The sequence below is a fragment of the Neofelis nebulosa genome, chromosome 7, assembly GCF_028018385.1.
Source record: "Neofelis nebulosa isolate mNeoNeb1 chromosome 7, mNeoNeb1.pri, whole genome shotgun sequence".
Taxonomy (NCBI): domain Eukaryota; kingdom Metazoa; phylum Chordata; class Mammalia; order Carnivora; family Felidae; genus Neofelis; species Neofelis nebulosa.
Window position 1 is genome coordinate 103,464,934 of NC_080788.1, and position 18,533 is coordinate 103,483,466.

The following is an 18,533-nucleotide window of genomic DNA, read 5'->3' on the forward strand; positions in this document are numbered from 1 at the left end:
GTGTGTGTGGGTGGAGGTCCCGCCCCGGGAGAGGCGGGCCGGCCGGGACTATTTGAGGCGCGGAGCCACCGCCCCGCCAGGGATCGTACCAGCTCGCTTGAAGTTGCCCCCCGCAGCAAGCTAACTAGGGAGCGCTGGGCTGTGGGGTGAGTGGCGGGGGCGCCTGGGGACGGGGGACGGGGACGGAGCCTGCTGACGGCCCCGACGGGGCAGGGGCGAGAGCGCCCGTGCGGGGGTCGGGGGCCGGGGGTCAGGGGCCGGGGGCCGGGGGCCGCGGCTGGGCGCGGAGAGGCGGAGGGCCGCGGGCGGAGCTGGGGGAGCCGCTCGTCCTGGGCACGGGCCGTAACCTGCGAGCCCTGGAAGGAGCGGTGTGCGACTCCGGGAAAGTTAGCGGCGCTTTACACACACTCACACACTTTGCTGGGCGGGCCCTGGGTGTGTCCGCTGACCATCCGCTGGGGCGCAGGTCACCCTCCGCAGAGACTGGGAGGCTCGACCACGGCGTCCCGCCTTCCCGCCGCGCGCCCGGGTTCCAGTTCGGGGTTAGGAAGCCGGTCCCCCTTCGCAGGAGGTGGGGAGCCTGCCCAGGGACTCTGGAGGCGGCTCCTGCGCCCCGGGACTGGGCTGCGCGGCCGCTGCATCTGGCTGTGGGGCGCTGGGGCTCTTCCAGCAGGCCTGGCGGCGGCAGGGGCTGCAGCGGCTCTCGGGGTGCTGATCCCTCAGAAAATGGTGATGCCCCGGGGCCTGAGTGGGCATGTGCCCGGCTTGGCGAAGACCGCACATCCTAAGCTTTTGCAAATCGGTGACTCATCCCTGCCCAGATTGGCTAACTTGGGCATTAACATCCCGGATCTGTGCTGAGGACGTGTAGGGTGTGGCAGAATGGTAGCCCAAAAGTGCAGAGCTCCAGCTGGGGGCAGCTCTTAAGACATGTATGAAGATGTATTCTGAATTATCAGTTCCTTACATAAAAACACTAAAATGTGTCCATTCTGAGGAGTAGGACCTTAATGCCAGAGAGTCACATAGGGCACACGTAAGGTGAGACCCCCCCTTCAAGTTAGTGATTGCTAGTCCAGATACTGTGGAATGTTTGTAAAGTGACTCCTGGGAGTTGGGTCTCTGGACAGTAAGGACAGGTGAACCGCAGTGACCCAATCTGTTTCTCGGATTCTGGGAAAGGAATGGAAAAAGTTCATCTGTGTTCTTTAGAAGATTGGAACTGCTTCCTAAATTCATAATGTTTGGGGGTTACACTTAGAATCAGCATGTTCTGGGGAAAAGTTTGATGATGGTTTTTGAATGTTTTCAGCTTAAAAGTGTTAGACGAATGCCTCACCACGTTACTTAAGTAGCAGAAGAGGGGGCACACTGCCTGATAGATTGACCCCCAAAGCTAGCTTTTTTTCAATGGAATAGGCAAGTCTCACTCTGTTCAGAGGTCTTTAATCAATATTTCACTATGCTACAAATAATACATAAGTGCTTTACTTATTTATGTTTTTAATGTTTTACTTTTGAGAGAGAGAGAGAGAGCAAGTAGGGGAAGGACAGAGAGAGGGAGACACCGAATCCGAAGCAGGCTTCAGGCTCTGAGCTGTTGGCACAAAGCCCAACATGGGGCTCTAACTCATGAACCATGAAATCTGGAACCATGAGATCATGACCTGAGCCCCAAGAGGTGCTTTAATATAAAGACTTTTTACTTATTGCTAGTGACGTCAAAAGACCAGTATTGGTCTCTCCTATAACTTAGGTACCTATTTGCCTAGCATCTCATCAGCCAGACTTTAAATCTTTTTTTTTTTTTTTAAGTTTGTTTGTTTATTTACTTATTTATTTAGAGATGGGGTGGGGGGAGGCATGAGTCAGGGAGGGGGCAGAGAGAGAGGTAGGGAATCTCAAGCAGGCTCTGTGCTGTCAGGTCAGAGCCTGATGTGGGGCTTGAACTCAGGAACTATGAGATAATGACCTGAGCTGAAGTCAGATGCTTAACCGGCTGAGCCAGCCAGGTGCCCCTAGACTCTAAATCTTAACTGCAACAGAGACTTATATTCATATGTTATAACTTGAGCATCTCATGTTGACCTTAAATAAGATTGGCTTATAAAGTTAATGTATCCGAGACTCATGGTAACTTATCTAAACCATAGCCTCTCTTTCCTGTGATAGTTTGGGAAACAGGCTCCTCCTGAGGACAGCTGAGTTAACATTTGGTATCTAGTTCCTGAACTGGTTCTTCTCATTAAATTCTGAGTGGTAAGCCTGCCAGAACAGTGCTTGCTATAAACTTCCAATTTGCTGCTAAGTATCATGTGTTCTTTCTTGATTGATGTTCAGCTTTTCCATAGGGGGAAAAATCAGTAACTGAGAGGCGCAAGGTAACTTTAGCTTCCTTGATGCTGAGGAACTATGATAAGAAGGAAATCCTAGTAAAGGACCAGTTTCCTTTATTCCAACTCAGCATCACCAAATTTGGCCTTGGAAAGTGGATTTTCCTCAAGCCCTGCTCCATGTTTCGGCAACTGCCTCCTGTATTCTTTGGAGAGGAGTGTGGGCAGTGCCTTGGGGTTCTGAGGAAATACATTCATGATCCACTTCTCTTTCAGCTCGTATAAAGGTCAAGGCCCTTTGTGAGCAGAAATTTCAGAAGTGCTCCCAGGAACCCTGACTACTGGACTAATTGCTAGGTGGGCCTAGAATAGCATAGTACAGTAGATAGCCACTCTTTATTAGAGGGTAAAGTACAATTAACAGCCAATTAAAATGGTCTGCATTATGACTCATGTTTAAATTCCTTATTCCAAAGCAACACTGAACTACCTCCTGTAGGTTTTTCCAAATATGAAGACCCAGGTAGTATTTCCTCAGTGTTTTGTTTTGTCTTTGATATAGTTTCTTTTCTGGAGCTTCTAAATTCTCTGATTCTGGGAATGGCAGGATAGAGTTCATATATCTATAGCATCTGTAGGGTGAGAAGTTTTTTTTTTTTTTTTATTTGATTATCTCTTTATATAAACAATCCATCTAAAAAGAAAGAAAGAAAGAATTTTTCCAGGCAAGTAAGAACTTTTATCCAAATAGTTTTTTTTTTTTTTTAAGTTCTATGGTTGCTAGATTTCAAAAAAGCATTGGTTATAAACTTTTTCAAAAAAGAGATCTGATGGTTAAGAATTAAAATAGCAAGGGGCGCCTGGGTGGCACAGTCGGTTAAGCGTCCGACTTCAGCCAGGTCACGATCTCGCGGTCCGTGAGTTCGAGCCCCGCGTCAGGCTCTGGGCTGATGGCTCGGAGCCTGGAGCCTGTTTCCGATTCTGTGTCTCCCTCTCTCTCTGCCCCTCCCCCGTTCATGCTCTGTCTCTCTCTGTCCCAAAAATAAATAAAAAAAAAAAAAAAAAAAAAAAAGAATTAAAATAGCAAAACAGTGCATACCCAGTTTTTGGAAAAAGTACACTTTATTGGTTTAAATATGGTTATAATTAGTAAAATGACTGTGCAAAATGGCATCGTTGTATTCAGTATTGGATACAGTGAGTGTTGGAGCTCACTGAATGAGTCACCCAGCTTCTTCTGACAAAAACATGATCGTTTTAAATTTGTTTATAATTTCAACATGTTATGTAGTTCTGAGTGGATAAGCCAGAGAATTAATTTCTAAGTGAAGTAATAAATACTTTTTAAGGACTATATTTTAACATTTCAAAGAGTGAAGATTTTACATTAGTATAAAATGAGTTTGAATTAAGAGTGAGGGTCCTTGGACCCTTGGTTGTTGGCCTGCCAAGGACGGAATGACTTTAGGCCACCATATTAGCTCTCTAAGCCTCTGTTTCCTCACCTCTAGAGTGGGAATATTAACCTTCCCCTGAAAATCTTGTAAGATTATTATCAGAATGAAAATAGGAAAGGTATAGGAAAGTGCTTCATAAACCAAAAAGTACCACACTAATGCAGGATTTCATTATTCTAATGGGCTTGTCTAATGTGTCACAACACAATCCAAACTGTCACCCAAGGCTTTATGTGAAACGCAGTGGAAAGAAATTGAAATCTGCTTTGTTTCTCAAATTGTTTTGGTTGGAGCTGGAAATAAGCTGAATATGCTCCAGCAGAGACTTTAGGAAGAAATGTTAAATTTTGGAAATGCTGTCTTTTTTTTTGGAAATGCTGTCTTTAGTTTCTGGTTTTAATCAGCCTTTAAACACATCTTAGTTTGATAGGTGTTATATTAATAAGATACTTTATAAGGCCAATGGTACAGATTTAGCTAGGTTTTTTTTTTTTAAGTTTATTTATTTATTTTTAGAGAGAGAGCAAGTGCGAGCAGGAGAGGGTCAGAGAGAGAGGGAGAGAGAGAATCCTAAGCAGGCCCCAGGTTGACTGTCAGCACAGAGCCAGACGTGGGCTCCGTCCCACAAACCAGGAGATCATGACCTGAGCCGAGATCAAGAATCAGACGCTTAGCTGACTGAACCACCCAGGCACCCCCAGATTTAGCTGGTTTTAACTATTGAAAATAACTTTTTGGCTTTTATTGATCTGTATATCTACATTTCTGGAGGGATATACACACTAATCAGCTTAAAGTGTTTACTCAACCAGGCACAATTTTGCCCTCCCTCCCTTGCCCCCAGGATATTTGGTAATGTCTGAAGACATTTCTGGTTGTCACAATGGGGAGGGGGGGTATTGTGCTGCTGACATCTTGTATATTGAAGCCAAGAATGCTGTTCTACATCCTGTAATGTTCAGGGCAGCTCTGACTCTGACGGTGTATCTGACCTGAAACGTTAGTGGTGCTGAGGCTGTGAAAAAGCCTTTACCGAATGGGGATATTTAAGAGAAGTCAACAATATGTATAAAGTTATAAATCTGGGTCTTTGGCATGTTGCCTAGGAATGGCAGAAAAGTTTGTGTGATCAAAGGAACTGAACTCTCTGCCCACCTTGAAGTTCAAGATTATTTCCTACTGCTGTCCAAAACGAGAGTCTTTGCTTTCTTAAGAAATATCCCTTCTAGGGCGCCTGGCTGGCTCAGTCAGTAGAGCATGCAGCCCTTGATCTCAGAATTGTGAGTTTGAGCCCCACTTTGGGTGTAGAGAGTCCTAAAAATAAAATCTTTAGGGGCATCTGGGTGACTCGGTCAGTAAACGTCCGACTTCAGCTCAGGTCATGATCTCACGGTCTGTGAGTTCGAGCCCTCTGTGCTGTAGCTCAGAGCCTGGAGCCTGTTTTGGATTCTGTGTCTCCCTCTCTGTGCCCCTCCCCTTCTCTCTCTCTCTCTCTCTCTCTCTCTCTCTCTCTCTCAAAAAACATTAAAAAATAAAAATAAATTAAAAAAAATTAAAAATAAGAGACATCCTTTTTTCCCCCTTTTCTGTAACAACTCTTCTCTCAAGTTCCTCTTGCGGTGGCAGCACACTTTTCTAAGCAGTGGTAGCCTTTTAAGGAAGGAACACCAGCAGAGGAGCACCTGACTTCTGCTTTAAAAGATCAAATGCGGGGCACCTGGGTGGCTCAGTCGGTTAAGCGTCCGACTTCAGCTCAGGTCACAATCTCAAGGTCTGTGAGTTCGAGCCCCACGTGGGGCTCTGGGCTGACGGCTCAGAGCCTGGAGCCTGTTTCCGATTCTGTGTCTCCCTCTCTCTGCCCCTCCCCCGTTCATGCTCTGTCTCTCTCTGTCTCAAAAATAAATAAACGTTAAAAAAAAAATAAAAGATCAAATGCTACAAGAAACACATGAATATAAGCCCTGGGAGCGTCACTGTGACTTCCTAGCCAAACTGCCAGCAGTTTTCCACTTTAGAAGATGGACACGGTGATATGCTTAAACTGCTTCCAAATATGTTTGAGAATGCTGAGATTAAAAAGGAGATGTGCAGAAAAAATTAGTAGGAGGTAACATTTAACTGGGTATAAGTAACAGCAGAGTTTGATAAGGTATCTGGTATGTATAAATGAAGGACATTAAGTCCTAGGAGGGGCTCTGCCTTTTTTTTTTTTTTTAACCAAAAAGTGTAATATTTTACAATTTTAGGACATATCAATTAGGATCTCTTGGGGTAATGTCATTTCTTAAAATAATTTAGTAAATCTCACAAGTGAGCGACTCAAGGAAAAAGAGAGTCTGATTGTTTAAGGGCCAGGTCACTTTGGCAGATGATCCTGATCTGAGAAAACTCACCCAGGCCTCAGGAGTCCCAGGTTGTCCTCCTCCCCTCACTGCCAGAGCACCTGCAGCAGGGACAGGTGTGAAATATCTTCTATGGTTAGAGCCATGGCTCAGGGAGAGGAGCAGGAGAAAGCAGGAGTGATAAGTCAAGGCCTCCCCTGGAGTCAGCTTTGGGCAAAGCCAACTCTGTTTGGTATCCTACCCAAAAATATTTTCCTCCACATTGTCTGACTCTGCTCTCATCTCCTCTCCTTTTTTTTTTTTTTTTTTTTCCACACCCTTGTTTGTTATACTGCTGGAGTTTCATTTGGAATAAAAAATATCTTGAAATAAAAAAAGGAAGAAAGGGGGAAGAAAAGAGGCATCTTGTGCCTGCCTTTCATTTTCATTGCTCCACATCTGATCTCACCTCTCCTTTAAGGCTTAGCTCAAACAATACCACCTCTTCCCCTCTTAGAAGTAATAGTTCTACTTGAGATGCCCCATCACACAGTCTGGCTCACAGTATTGATCCCTTGTGATCCCTGCTGGCCTGTGAGCCCTTTGACCATACAGATCTTGGCCTATCCATCTTCAAACCCAGACAAGAGCCCACACAGTGCCTGACCCAGAGCAGGCATAAATATGTGCCATTGGAGGAATAAATGATTGGCAGTAGCTACACATAGGGGCACTGGTTTTCAAATCTCAGTAGAAATCAGTCAACTCTGCTTTCCTCCTAAAACCCTGAAGATGGCATGGAGGCTGATCTTGGGACCGGGAAGGGAGGTGGGTGATTACCCTTTGTAGGAGGCTGAACCCTTTGTAAGAGGTGGTGGAAAAAGCGCCCAGGAAGGAAGGTGTGGAGGATCACTGATGAACCAGGACTGTTTGTGTTTTTACCAAAGAAAGGGGCAGAACATTTTCTTCCTTGTTCTTCTCTCTCCTGTCTTGTAGGCCCCAGGATTCAGAACACAGGCTAGTATGATTAGAGTTTAAAGTTATGAATTAAATAGGGCTTGGTAATCTAGCTGCAGTGCATCCCTGCCCTTTGATGAGCTGTTTTGGTAGTTCCAACACCACTGATTTAGGCATATCTAGGGAATAAACTGGCTGGGGAATAAAATGCCTGCCTGTAGATTGTCTAGAACTGCCCAATGAACTATTTGTGATGTTGTGTTGATATGGAAACTGGTCAAATCTAGGATCAAATGATAACCTATCTTTTTTTTCCTCCTTTCAGGAAAATGGCAGACAGTTTTTCAGTAAGTGTTTTATGTTTATTTTCTTAATATATATTCCATGTAGGTTGAGGACTTTTTTTTTTTTTTCTTTACCACCAGACATTCCCTTCTAATTTTCTCACCATTTGCCTTCTGGCTTTAACTGCCCAATGAGGGCTTATTAGCTGAAGTCTTGTTTTTCCAGAAGCAGATTCAAGAAGAAAGGGAGGCAGATAGAGGCCTGAGACTCACTAATAGTAACTCCTTTACTGAAAAGCCTGGGGCAGAAGCAAGTGGATTTCATGCTCAGGAGCTGAGAAATAATATGAGCAATGGGAAGTGTGGTGCAGTCTGAGCATCCTAATTTCTGTGATTGTTTTTCTCACATCAGTTAGAGAGTATGTGCTTTTACATAGAGGAAGGCTAGCTCCTGACTTTGGCAAATTATGAATGGCAGCCCTCCATGCTCTGAAATGATGGAGGCAAGAATAAAGTGATACAGGAAATGTAGCAGCTGCGCAGACGTCCCATGAGGCAGAGAGGAAAGGAGAGATACCCTGGCTTCTCACTTCTTCCCACTCCTTAATCTCTTGCCAGTACTGCCCCTTAGCCAGACTCTGGAAGCCTGGCAAACACCATCTGCAGGGGTCAATTTCCCTGAGATCAGGGCAAGGGAAGGAAGAGGGATGGATTTGACCAGCACATTGGGAATATGGCAGGGCTGACTCTTTGCTATCAAACATGGAATTCACTGAACTATGGGAACTCAGGCCCACCACCCTGACCACCTGCTATAGGGCATCTTTTCATCTGAACCATGTAGTTGTTTGATTTTGATAAGCCATGATCATCAAAATGCAGATAAGGCAAGTACAGACCTGTATCAGACATCACTGTGCATGCCCATGCACCTATTGTGCCTGCCTGGGCCAGGATTGTGGTTCTGCTAGAAATTAGAAATGGGACTAGGAGCCCTTTGAGAGCTGCTAAGAATGTAACTACCCCTTTCCAAAGTCCTCTTCTGGAATGGTCTTGTGAAATGGGATGGAGACTCTTATTAAGCTATCCTGGTTCTCTCCAAGGAAAAGTCTGTGCCATTGGATAGATGTGCTAACTTTACCACGTAGTTAATATATTGACCCACTATGGCCAAGAAAGTATAGCAATCATTATTAGAATAACAATCAATCAATAAAATGCATTCTTTATGGCAAGACGATTCATGTTGAGAACTGTAAATTGTTTTACTTTGCATTTTCTGTATGGCTCCCCTCCTCCCCAGACACTAATCAACCTGGAATCCCACTTACTTAATGGCATGATCGGGCCTTTTAAAAAAAACCTAAACTTTAAAATTTTTAAATAGTCCTAGATTTACAGAAAAATTGCAATGATAGTACAAAGAGTTCCAGTATACCCTACGCTCACTTTTCTCTATTGTTAATGTCTTACATTAGTATGGTACACTTGTTAGAAATAATGAACCAGTGCTGATACATTCTTACTAAAAAAAAAAAAAAAAAAAGAATAAAGTGATGAAGCATATGTAATCTCAAAGTCTCATTTTAGTCTTAGGAACTGCAGACTATTTAATAGGTGGAAAAAGTTTGGTTGATATGAATTTCATACCTTCACCATATACCCTCTACTTCTTAGATCACATATTCCTGTTTCCTGAAAATTCTGTTTTTGTGAATGTTTTTCCTGCTGTAATTGTTTACGTCTTTCTTTCCAGCTTAATGATGCTTTGTCTGGATCTGGAAACCCAAACCCTCAAGGATGGCCTGCCGCATGGGGAAACCAACCTGCTGGGGCAGGGGGCTACCCAGGGGCCGCCTATCCTGGTGCCTACCCTGGGCAGGCACCTCCAGGCACGTACCCTGGACAGGCACCTCCAGGCACGTACCCTGGACAGGCACCTCCAGGAGCCTACCCTGGACAGGCGCCTCCAGGAGCCTACCCTGGACAGGCGCCTCCAGGAGCCTACCCTGGACAGGTGCCTCCAGGAGCCTACCCTGGCCCCACAGCACCTGCTTATCCTGCACCAACTGCACCAGGAGCCCACCCTGGGCAACCAAGTGGGCCTGGGGTCTACCCTCCTCCTGGACAGCCAAGTGCTCCTGGAGCCTACCCTGCTGCTGGCCCCTTTGGCGTCCCTGCTGGACCACTGGTAAGATGGAGTTAGTTGTTTCATATACTTGATTGTGATCAGGACAAAGCTAATGAAGAAAGAACACAACAATTGTCTGGAGTGTTGGTGCCATTACTTTGCTGTGCTGTGGCTGGGAGCTGGCTCTGCACACTGACATGCAAAGGGCTTCAGAGAGACCTGAAGCTTCAAATTCACTGGTTAGAGCCACTTTTCGAGGACCAGCCATGATGTGTATCAGTCCAATAGAAAAAAAATAGTTATTTGTATTGCGTTTAGTATGCATACTGTTAGTATAAAGAGAAGTCAGTGTATCTTTTGAAGACATTTGTAAAGCAGCTTTAATATAAATGAAGTCAAGATCATAGTAATGGGGGAACATTTTGGTTACTATTATTAATATACACTGAGTACATAACATGCACCAGCAGTGTGTTTCTATGTGAATGATTTCATTTAGCCCCATAACCACCCTAGAAGATATGTTATTATCCCTACTTTACACTCGAGGAAATGGGACAATAGAGAGTCATACAACTTGCCCAGGGTCATAGAGGGAATGTGTAGGGAAACCAAGGTAATGTGGTTTTGAAAAACCTTCTAAAGGTAATTTTGTGATCTAAGGATTGAATTTCCCTTTATGTTAAAACCCACTTTAGTAAATGAATACTAAATGTAAAATCTAACTGTGGGGCTCCAGACACATCTCAGACACAGATCCTTCCCTTCCAGATGTATAGACTAGTTGGGGGATAACATACAGATGTGAGGCAAGTGTTTAGTAGTAGCATGGGATCAGACCCTTCCAGGACTATGTGGTTGCTGGCACAGGTAGCGTCTGACCTGCTTTTAGGTCAGCTTAGAGGAGAGTGCAGAGAAGGTGTTGGGAGTGTGGGAGGCATTGAGCAGGGCCTTGACCACAGTCATTTGTAGACAGAGGGGGACGTGGAGGCTGTGGGAAGGAAGAGGCAGATGTGAGAGAGGTTACAAAAGAAGCCCAGGAGCTAGTGGTTAGGTCTTAGGAGTCAGAGATGACTGGGTTTTTGATAATGGACAACTACAGCACCGGCCAAGGGACAACCCCAAACAGGAAGTCGGGAATGAGACCTGATGGGGGATGGGGAAGAAGAGACAATTCCAGCTCACACCTGTTGGATATGAGGCATTGTAGCAAATTCAGGAAGAAGTATAAGGCCTGGAGAGAAAAGACTTGGGTGGTGGTTGAACCCAGGAGGAAGAAATTATGAAGGGAAAAGAGAAGAGCCAAGAGAGTTTTTGGAATATTTACAGCACCTTAAACATAGATGGTCAATAAATTTTTGTGGAAGAACTAGGGAATGTATTAAATAAAAAAGTGTTCATTTAATACATAAATTATCTGCCTTTAAAAAAAACTAAACTTTAAAATTTTAAAGTTCTAGATTTACAAAAAAATTGCAAAGGTAGTACAAAGAGTTCCTGTATACCCTACACCCACTTTCCTCTGTTGTTAACGTCTTAAATCAGTAAGTATCTGCTAAGTATCTGCCACATTCAAAGCACCCTGTTGACGTCATGTAAGTAGAATTTAGGAGAACTCACAAGTCCCCAAATGTGACACAATGTCTGCCCTCAGGGAGCAAAATAACCATGGTGAAGTACATTATGTGACAAAGGTCTTAAGAGTGGCACAAAGTTGTGTATCTAAAATTGATACAATTATATCTCAATAAAAATAATAAAAAAAGAAGAGTAGCTAGCAAAAAATGTTAGTGTTGATTGCAAGGTCTAGCTTAAGCCTTTCCAAAAAATAGTCCAAGTGAATGAATTATAGATTGGGATGTCTTAGTAATTACTGAGAAATACAGTGCTCCAAAAGGGAATATGTTCTGTCTTTGGTACCAATTAACTGATGGTTTTATTCTTGATTATTGCTTGTGCATGGAGGAAGCCTTATCTCTTCAGGCCCTGTGCAGGGTGGCTTGAGAGTCTGGAAAAATGGCTTAAATTAGGATTATATGTTATTCACATTCAGCAACACACTTTTCTTTCTTTCCCCAAGAAAATATGACTCTTTATTAACACATACATGTTTTTTTTATCCCCAGACTGTGCCTTATGACCTGCCTTTGCCTGGAGGAGTCATGCCTCGCATGCTGATAACAATTCTGGGCACCGTAAAGCCCAATGCAAACAGGTAAAGAGCAAAATTAGCAACTCAAACATATTTGTCAATTGCCTCTTGAATAAAGAATGATCTATTTTGGATTTTAATGAAAATTCTAAAGCTACACATTTAGAATTCTATCCCGTAGAATTGGGATTATCCCATAAGTCAGTGTATGTTCCCACCAAGGGACAAAGTGTCCCTCGCTCAATCTTGTTTTTCTCCCAGAACCACAAGGAAACAGTTCTCCTTTGTGAGCACAAAGAGAAAGAGCAGAAAACCCATTCAGAAAAAAACTAGCTTTTCCCTCACAATGAGAGCCTTAGAATTTAAGGGAAGTAGAGCCTCAGTAATGTAATGCTTGGCCATCCCTCCACTCTGAGCCATGTATTGTCTAAAAAACCAAGCATGCATTTCATGTCTAGATGCCCATCAAAAATTGGGGTGAGGAGCACCTGGGTGGCTTGGTCAGTTGGGTATCCAACTTTGGCTCAGGTCATGATCTCGCGGTTTGAATTCGAGCTCCGCGTTGGGCTGTGTGCTGACAGCTCAGACCTGGAGTCTGCTTCAGATTCTGTCTCCCTCTGCCTCTCCCCTGCTCACGCTTTCTCTCTCTGTCTCTCTCTCAAAAATAAACATTAAAACAATAAATAAATAAAAATGAAAAATTAGGGTCAAAACCACAAAGATCACACTGGATGTGATTTTGAGTTAGTGAGAGCTTGCGTATCATACCACTCTCTCCTCATACTTGTACAGATCACCCTGCAGTCATGCATGGCACAGTGCAGTCTAAGATCTGGTGAGCTTCACTGCCATTTCCGCCTTCCTACTGGGCACATCAGGAGAGTCCCAGATTCCCATGGTGTCAGCCTGGTCTACAGATGTTAAGTGGCTGGATGGGGGAACACTAGTCTTCTGAGTAGACACTATTTACTTAAAGATTTGGAAAGAAGTTAAAGACTTCATCAAAATAAGTCAGCCTTTGCCATTGGAACTGGTTTGATGGAGGTGAGCTAGGATGGAGTAAGACTTTGAGCTAATTTAGGAAAATCCATGCTGATTTATGGCTGCCCTGGAATGCCTGGCTCTGGTTATCACCACTAGTTATTTACATGTAATATGAGCAGGTTAAGGATATCCTGAAGACATCCAGTATACCTGTCCCTGAGGTTAGTGGTACCATTAAAGCTCCTGCAGCCATAAATTAATCTGTGTTTCTGGGTTTTGTAAACAGTGCACAAAAGGTACAAATTCGAGCTATGTATACAGGTATACAAGAATCCATAAGCAGCCTCTGTCTGTCACCTTGCTCCTCGTGCATTAATGGGAACCACCTTGTCTGTTACCAGGAATTGGACTCCGCCTCCAGCTTAATCATTTACATTCAGATAGCTCATTTACTCTACCTCCAGCCAGTTTTCCCTGGTTCTGTGTGGTAGCCACTACCCTTTCCACCCAGCCTATACAGCTTCTCTAAACACAGTGCTTACCTGAACAATAAAGCTTGTCTCACAGCCAGTTATAAAACGTATATATCCTCTGCCTACGTCCTTATCCATCTTTCTTCCCCAAATACCACACAGAACCCAGCACATGTGATCCTGTGCGTATGGCACTCATGATTTGTGAATATCTGCCCTCCTTCCTCAGCCGCTATCACACAGAACCACACTGGTATGTTTGCCTTATTTAGGGTTATTGCATCAGAAACTTTAGCTCCAATAACACTAGAGATGTAGACAGAGCCTGTGGCAGATTAAAACTAATTTTGGTTGAAATGATTAAGAGGATAGTAAACAGAAAAAAAATGGTTGCTTGCTTCTGCAAAATCTGTGTGAGGAATTACATGAAAAAAAGAATGCTTAAGGTGGCAGAGATGGCAAGATCTTCCTTTTCACTGTAGAGAAAATACAGCCATTGGAATTTGTAGTCAAATACAAATTCTGTTGTCGTCTATTTTGACCCTCACCCTGTGAATTTAATATTGGAAGATACATTTGTGGCTGTATATGTCTGTTACTGGGTAAATGAAACAACCCAAGGAATCATTGTTAATAGGTCTAGAGTGTAGACCTTGCTTTAAAACAAGAACACCAGCTGATTCTGATGTTAGTACTCTAGAGAGCACACTTTGAGAAGCTGAGGGATAGAGTTAATACTCTAACAGTCCGAGGACTTGTGTTTGCATTAACAGCCAAGGAGAAGGAATAAGGTCAAAAAGTTAAGCCAGGACTTCCATTAATTCCACTTCACATCATGGAATGTTTAACACATTTATCGCCATGACCTCACAACTTAGCAACAGGATACCGAACATTATGTTGTCTCATTCTTGTTATTTTAGGACTTAGGTTTTTGGTTAACTATAAGGAAGGCAGGTATTCGATAGCTTTTATTTATTTGACTGGCCTGCCTTTCATAGGTATTAAAAGTAGCTTGGCAGGGCAGGGAAGAGGTAAGCATTATTATTTGCCATGTAAAGCATAAAGTGGCCCTAAACTTACATAAGGAAACCTTGAAGAGTTTTCATAGTAGAGGCAATGATAGCTGAATGCAATGATGTGACCAAAGACAATGAGGTAAAACAATGGAACACATACTGCCTTACTTACTTTCAGATACTACAAGAGTACATCAAATACTTGGCCTAGTATACTTTCCAATTTGAAGCCATACTCTGGTTTATTTACTTCCTGTTTAGAAAATATCCCTGAATTTATAAACTGATTTGCTCTTTAGAAAATTGTATGTTCTTTGGGGCGCCTAGGTGGCTCAGTTGGTTGAGTGTCTGACTCTTGGTTTCTGCTCAGGTCATGATCTCAAGGTTCATAGGTTTGAGCCCTATGTCAGGCTCTGTGTTGACGGCACAGCCTGGAATTCTCATTGTCCTCTCCCCTTCTCATGCCCCCCCGCCCCCCCGTGTCTCAAAAATAAATAAACATTAAAAAAACCCTATGTTCTTCACTTGATACATAAGTACAACTTGAATCATTTTACTAATTCTGGTCTTTGGTTTAAACAGACTTGCTTTAGATTTCAAGAGAGGGAATGATGTTGCTTTCCACTTTAACCCACGCTTCAATGAGGACAACAAGAGAGTCATTGTTTGCAATACAAAGCTGGAGAATTTATGGGGAAAGGAAGAAAGACAATCAACTTTTCCATTTGAAAGTGGTAAACCATTCAAAGTAAGTTATTGCTACTATTATATATTGATAATGTATATTTTTCATGGGGAATCACTCTAAAAGCACAATGCATTTGAACTGAATTTTTTATCAACTGTCCCGGGAGACCTAACTAGGACATCTGCTCCTCATCTCAGGACCAGGCTCAGCAGGACTCGCACACTCCCCAACTCCATTCACGCATTTCACCATTGTCCCTGTTGCTACACCTTTGAGTTTAAGCTTTTCTGGAAATGAGAAAAATAGCGTCTTTAATAAAAAAGGCAGAAAGTCTTGATGGTACAGTTGGGCTGAGATTTAGTTCTTTAATACAGCATAGTTGGCATAGCAATCAAAACTAATTTTGTTAAGTTCTAAAATTAATGCATGTTTGCTTTATGAAAAAATGTATAGGTTTTCAAATTAAAAAGTTCTCCATCGTTTCTCCTTTCCCCCAACCTCACAAAGGTTGCAACTTGGTCAGTATCTTTCTAGTATTTTCTATGACCTACAACACACTATTTATCTACTTTATTTTAAAAAACTTTTATTTATTAAGTAATCTCTACCCCTGAACTCATGACCCTGAGATCAAGAGTCACATGCTCTACTGCCTAAGCCAACCAGGCATCCCAACATACTTTTCATTTTTAAGCACTGCTGTAACAAAATATTAGGACCACAGTGTTGCGTTGAGAGTAGAGTGGTTTGTAGAGAGTCTACTAATAGCTAGACTGTAAACTCCTCAAGGGCAGGGTCTTATAAGGACCATATTCTATATTTGGTGGACATCTTTTCATAGTAGAACATTTTTACTTAGGGGCACTTAGATGGCTCAGTCAGTTAAGTGTCTGACTCTTGATCTCAGCTCAGGTCTTAATCTCAGGGTTGTGAGTTCAAGCCCTATGTTGGGCTCTGTGCTGTGGATGTGAAGCCTTCTTTAAAAAACAAAACAAGAGGCTCCTGGGTAGCTCAGTCGGTTAAGTGTCTGCCTCTTGATTTTGGCTCAGGTTATGACCTCACACTGGGCGTGGAGCCTGCTTAAGATTCTCTCTCTTCTTCTCCCTCTGCCCCTCCCCTGCTCATGCTCTCTCACACGCTTTCTTTCAAAAACAAGCAAATAAAACATGGTTACGTAATAGTATTTCAACTGTTGAGATATGTGATAATTCAACAAGTACCCTATTGATAATTTGGAGTATGTAAATATTCTAAGTGAATAAAACCTGGAAGGCTTGTTTTACTAAAATACTGTAGTAACTGTCCTTATCTTTGCTTCCTAGAAGAATAATTTTATTCCACGAGTGTACATATTTAAAATTTAGGTAAGATATTGCCAAAGTGCTGCTTCCAAAAGGATGTAAGGATAAATGTGCTTGCTACTAATTATTGGGAAGTGTTCCCACTGCTCTTGCCAGAACTGGTTGTTATTGATCTTCACGACATTTGCCACTTTACTAGAGGAGTTCTACTTTAGTATGTTTATTTACTTATTGAAGTACAGTTGACATACAGTGTTAAGTTAATTTCAGGTATACAACATAGTGATCAACATCTCTATGTGTCATGCTGTGCTCACAAATGCAGCTACCATGTGTCACCATACAACACTATTACAGTACCGTTGACTGTATTCCCTATGTTGCACCTTTTATCCCAGTGACTTATTCATGTCATAACTGGAAGCCTGTACCTCCCACTCCCCTTCAACCATGTTGCCCATCCCTGTATCCCTCTCCCCTCTGGCAACCACCAGTTTGTTTTCTGTATTTATGGGTCTGTTTCTGCTTTTTGTTCATTTGTTTCTTTCTTTGTTTTTTAGATTGCAATACATGAAATCATGGTATTTGTCTCTTTTTTTAATTTTCAACGTTTATTTATTTTTGAGAGAGAGAGAGGCAGCATGAGCAGGGGAGGGGCAGAGAGAGACAGAGACAGAAACCAAAGCAGTCTCCAGGCTCCAAGCTGCCAGCACAGGGCCCGACACGGGGCTCGAACTCCCAAACCGTGAGGTCATGACCTGAGCTGAAGTCAGACACTTAACCGCCTGAGCCACCCAGGCGCCCGTCTGACTTATTGCATTTAGCATAATACACTCTAGGTCTGTCCGCATTGCGGCAAATAGCAAAATTTCATTCTTTTTAATGGCTGAGTAATATTCTATTGTATATATATATATATATATATATATATATATATATATATATACACCACATCTTTATCTGTTCATCTATGGATACACACTTGTGTTGCTTCCATATCTTGGCTATTATAAATAATGCTGCAGTAAACATAGGGGTGCATCTATCTTCTCAAACTAGTGTTTTTCATTTTCTTTGGGTAAATACCCAGTAGTGAAATTACTGGATCATATAGTATTTGTCTTTAATGTTTTGAGGAACCTCCATAGTGTTTTCCACAGTGGCTGCACCAATTTACATTCCCATGCACAAGGGTTCCTTTTTCTACACATCCTCACCAACACTTGGTGTGTTTATATTTTTATTTTTAGGTGTTGGCCATACAAAAACTTTGTTTTTATGTAGACACATTATTAAACTTTTCCTTTATAGCTTCACCTTTATCATTTTTTTCATTGTCTTTTGCTTAAATCTTTAAATATCTGGAGTCTATTTTGAAAAAAAAAATTTTTTTTAACATTTATTTATTTTTGAGACAGAGCATGAACGGGGGAGGGTCAGAGAGAGAGAGAGACACAGAATCTGAAACAGGCTCCAGGCTCTGAGCTGTCAGCACAGAGCCTGATGCGGGGCTCGAACTCACGGACCGCAAGATCATGACCTGAGCCGAAGTCGGCCGCTTAACCGACTGAGCCACCCAGGCGCCCCTCTGGAGTCTATTTTGACTGCAAAGTCACTTCTTTGGACTTCAGTCAGTTCCACAGATGATCATACAGATGAACTATGGGACATTCTGAGCTCAAGCCAGACTGGTTTTGACATAAATGAACATTTCTAACAGTTTTGTGTATGTGCCATTTCAGATACAAGTGCTGGTTGAATCTGACCACTTCAAGGTTGCGGTCAATGATGCTCACTTGTTGCAGTACAATCATCGGATGAAAAATCTCCACGAAATCAGCAAACTGGGAATTTCTGGTGACATAGATCTCACCAGTGCTTCACACACAATGATATAATCTTACAGGGGAAGTTTTAAAAAAATGAAATTGAATATAAACTCTTAGACATTTAAATCTCATGTTTACTGGCTGAAAAATTTTTCCTTTATTCATCAATGTCCTTCTTGTAAATCACTCATTTAATAAACATTCTAAGAGTTACCTGTCTTCATAGGTCATTTAATTGGGGCAATTTTTTTTTTTTTTTAAAGATTTTTTTTTTTTAAGTGATCTCTGCACGCAACATGGGACTCAAACTCACAACCCTGAGATCAAGAGTCGCATGCTCCACTGGCTGAGCCAGCTAGGCATGGGGCAATTTATTCTTGATAATGCATAATGGACTCAGTGGAAAAGGAATATGTAGCAATATTAATACTGCATTAGAGTCTCCCAAAGTTTCCTATGCTTGCTAAAATAAGAAAATAGTATTTTAACCTCTGTGCGTTTCCATAAAAACCAGAAGACACTGCAAGGAAATCATTCTCCCACTCTCTTACTTAAGGAAATATATATTCAGAAAATAAGAAAAAAACAAAGAAAAAGTTTTTTT

At 42.4% G+C, this 18,533-nt stretch overlaps 1 protein-coding gene across 1 annotated transcript; it reads left to right on the top strand.

Moving 5' to 3' along the window:
* Positions 1 to 38: 38 nt before the first annotated feature.
* On the top strand, positions 39 to 18,142 carry LGALS3 (galectin 3). Its single transcript, XM_058740685.1, has 6 exons — positions 39 to 146; positions 7,394 to 7,415; positions 9,109 to 9,543; positions 11,610 to 11,698; positions 14,694 to 14,859; positions 17,843 to 18,142. Exons 2-6 carry the CDS (start codon positions 7,398 to 7,400, stop codon positions 17,996 to 17,998), a joined length of 864 nt encoding a protein of 287 aa, XP_058596668.1. The 5' UTR covers positions 39 to 146; positions 7,394 to 7,397; the 3' UTR covers positions 17,999 to 18,142.
* Positions 18,143 to 18,533: the final 391 nt, after the last annotated feature.

What these genes read in the sequence shown, in the direction of transcription:
- LGALS3 (XM_058740685.1), top strand. An exon ending in GTAAAGCCCAATGCAAACAG is followed by an intron (nt 11,699 to 14,693) that starts GTAAAGAGCAAA and finishes TGGTTTAAACAG; the next exon opens with ACTTGCTTTAGATTTCAAGA. An exon ending in AAAGTGGTAAACCATTCAAA is followed by an intron (nt 14,860 to 17,842) that starts GTAAGTTATTGC and finishes GTGCCATTTCAG; the next exon opens with ATACAAGTGCTGGTTGAATC.